The sequence below is a fragment of the Trypanosoma theileri genome (genome assembly GCF_002087225.1).
Source record: "Trypanosoma theileri isolate Edinburgh chromosome Unknown TM35_Tth_18_V1, whole genome shotgun sequence".
NCBI classification, from domain to species: Eukaryota; Euglenozoa; class Kinetoplastea; order Trypanosomatida; family Trypanosomatidae; genus Trypanosoma; species Trypanosoma theileri.
Window position 1 is genome coordinate 73,822 of NW_021639860.1, and position 1,464 is coordinate 75,285.

The following is a 1,464-nucleotide window of genomic DNA, read 5'->3' on the forward strand; positions in this document are numbered from 1 at the left end:
TATATATATATATATATATATATATATATATATATATATATAAAGGCGAGAAACACTAAGAGTAAGCGGCAACAAGAAAAAAAAAAAAAAAGAAACCACTGTTTTCAGGGTACACCTGAATTAAGATTGAGCGTAATATTTATCCCTGCGCAACGGTGTCAAAAGCCAACAAACATATGTTTCTCGGTATTTGTTTGTATATGTTTGTTTCTTTTTTTTTTTTTTCTTCTTCTTCCTTGTTTTGTTTTTTTTTTTTTTTTGCTTTGTTTTGTTTTTCGTGTAAATAAAAATAAAATAAAATGATACCTTTCTTCTATTTCTCAGTTTACCTGTATCTTATTAACGGGGTAGAAAATAAAAAACAAAAGGGGATGCAGGCTGCTGCGGCTTATGGACTAGAGTTTCAGGCCCGTGCGATAGCGCCGTTTTATCATCCATCCAATGGTAGTATGACCTCCCATCGATTTATTGTAGGCACATCGTGTTTTGCCGGGGGAAATAAAATACATTTATTGGATTATCAAGATGAGGCTCGACTGCTTGAGTGTACAATGGTGTGGTTTCACGAGGAAGAGGTGTATGGACTCTGGAGTTCACCATCCCTTACGGAGCCAAGTTTATTAGCAGTGCGATCATCTTCACAATCTCGTGTTTTTCGCGTACCCGAATTAATATCCGGTGAATTGCAAGAAGTTGCATCTTTTGCCGCAGCGACTTCGCAGGTTCTCTGGGATTTGGAAGGACTGCAGAATGAGGTGCGGGTAACGGCAGGGAGTGCTCTTATAGTCTACACATTGGATGAAGGGAGAGGAGGAAAGGAAGTCTCTAGTTTTAAAGTGGAGGGTTGTAAAAAAATTAATTATGCCGCATTAGACCCTCATCATTCATCTGTGTGTATTGTAGCATGTGAAGGTAACGGATTATATTTGATCGATACAAGAAAAAAACAACCTGTTTCTATCGGGAACACTAACGCTCTCCATGGATTTGGTCAAACACGTTGTATAGATTTTAGTAGTTGCCAAGCAAATATCTTATTATCATCTGGTGATGATGGTTTTGTTCTTTGGCATGATATTCGCATGAATGGTTCAGAATGCTTAGCGTACAAGAGACGTCATTTAAAAGCTCATGATCACATTGCTCATAAAGCACTCTTTAATCCATTTCATGATGAATTATTATTGTCTTGTGGTTCAGACCACACATTAAAGTTGTGGGATGCCTCTAAGCAGGATGCAAGTGAAGAACAGGCCGTATGCTTAAGACGACTCACAGACTTTGCAGACTCTGTCGTGGATGCCTGTTGGAGTAGTAGTGGTCCTTGGGTCTTTGCAGGAGTCTCATTCAATGGAAGAGTTATCGTGGATGAAGTACCAAAGGAGAAAAAGATGGAAATTCTTTTAAAGGAGAATTGAGGTTTAGTGCGAATATATATATATATATATATATATATATATATAT

At 37.5% G+C, this 1,464-nt stretch overlaps 1 protein-coding gene across 1 annotated transcript; it reads left to right on the forward strand.

Annotated features, from left to right (window-relative positions):
- Positions 1 to 371: 371 nt before the first annotated feature.
- On the forward strand, positions 372 to 1,418 carry TM35_000181280 (WD40 repeat protein; the record flags this gene model as incomplete). The annotated part of the gene is made up of 1 exon (XM_029026441.1): positions 372 to 1,418. One exon carries the CDS (start codon positions 372 to 374, stop codon positions 1,416 to 1,418), a length of 1,047 nt encoding a protein of 348 aa, XP_028882137.1.
- Between the last annotated feature and the right edge of the window lie 46 nt (positions 1,419 to 1,464).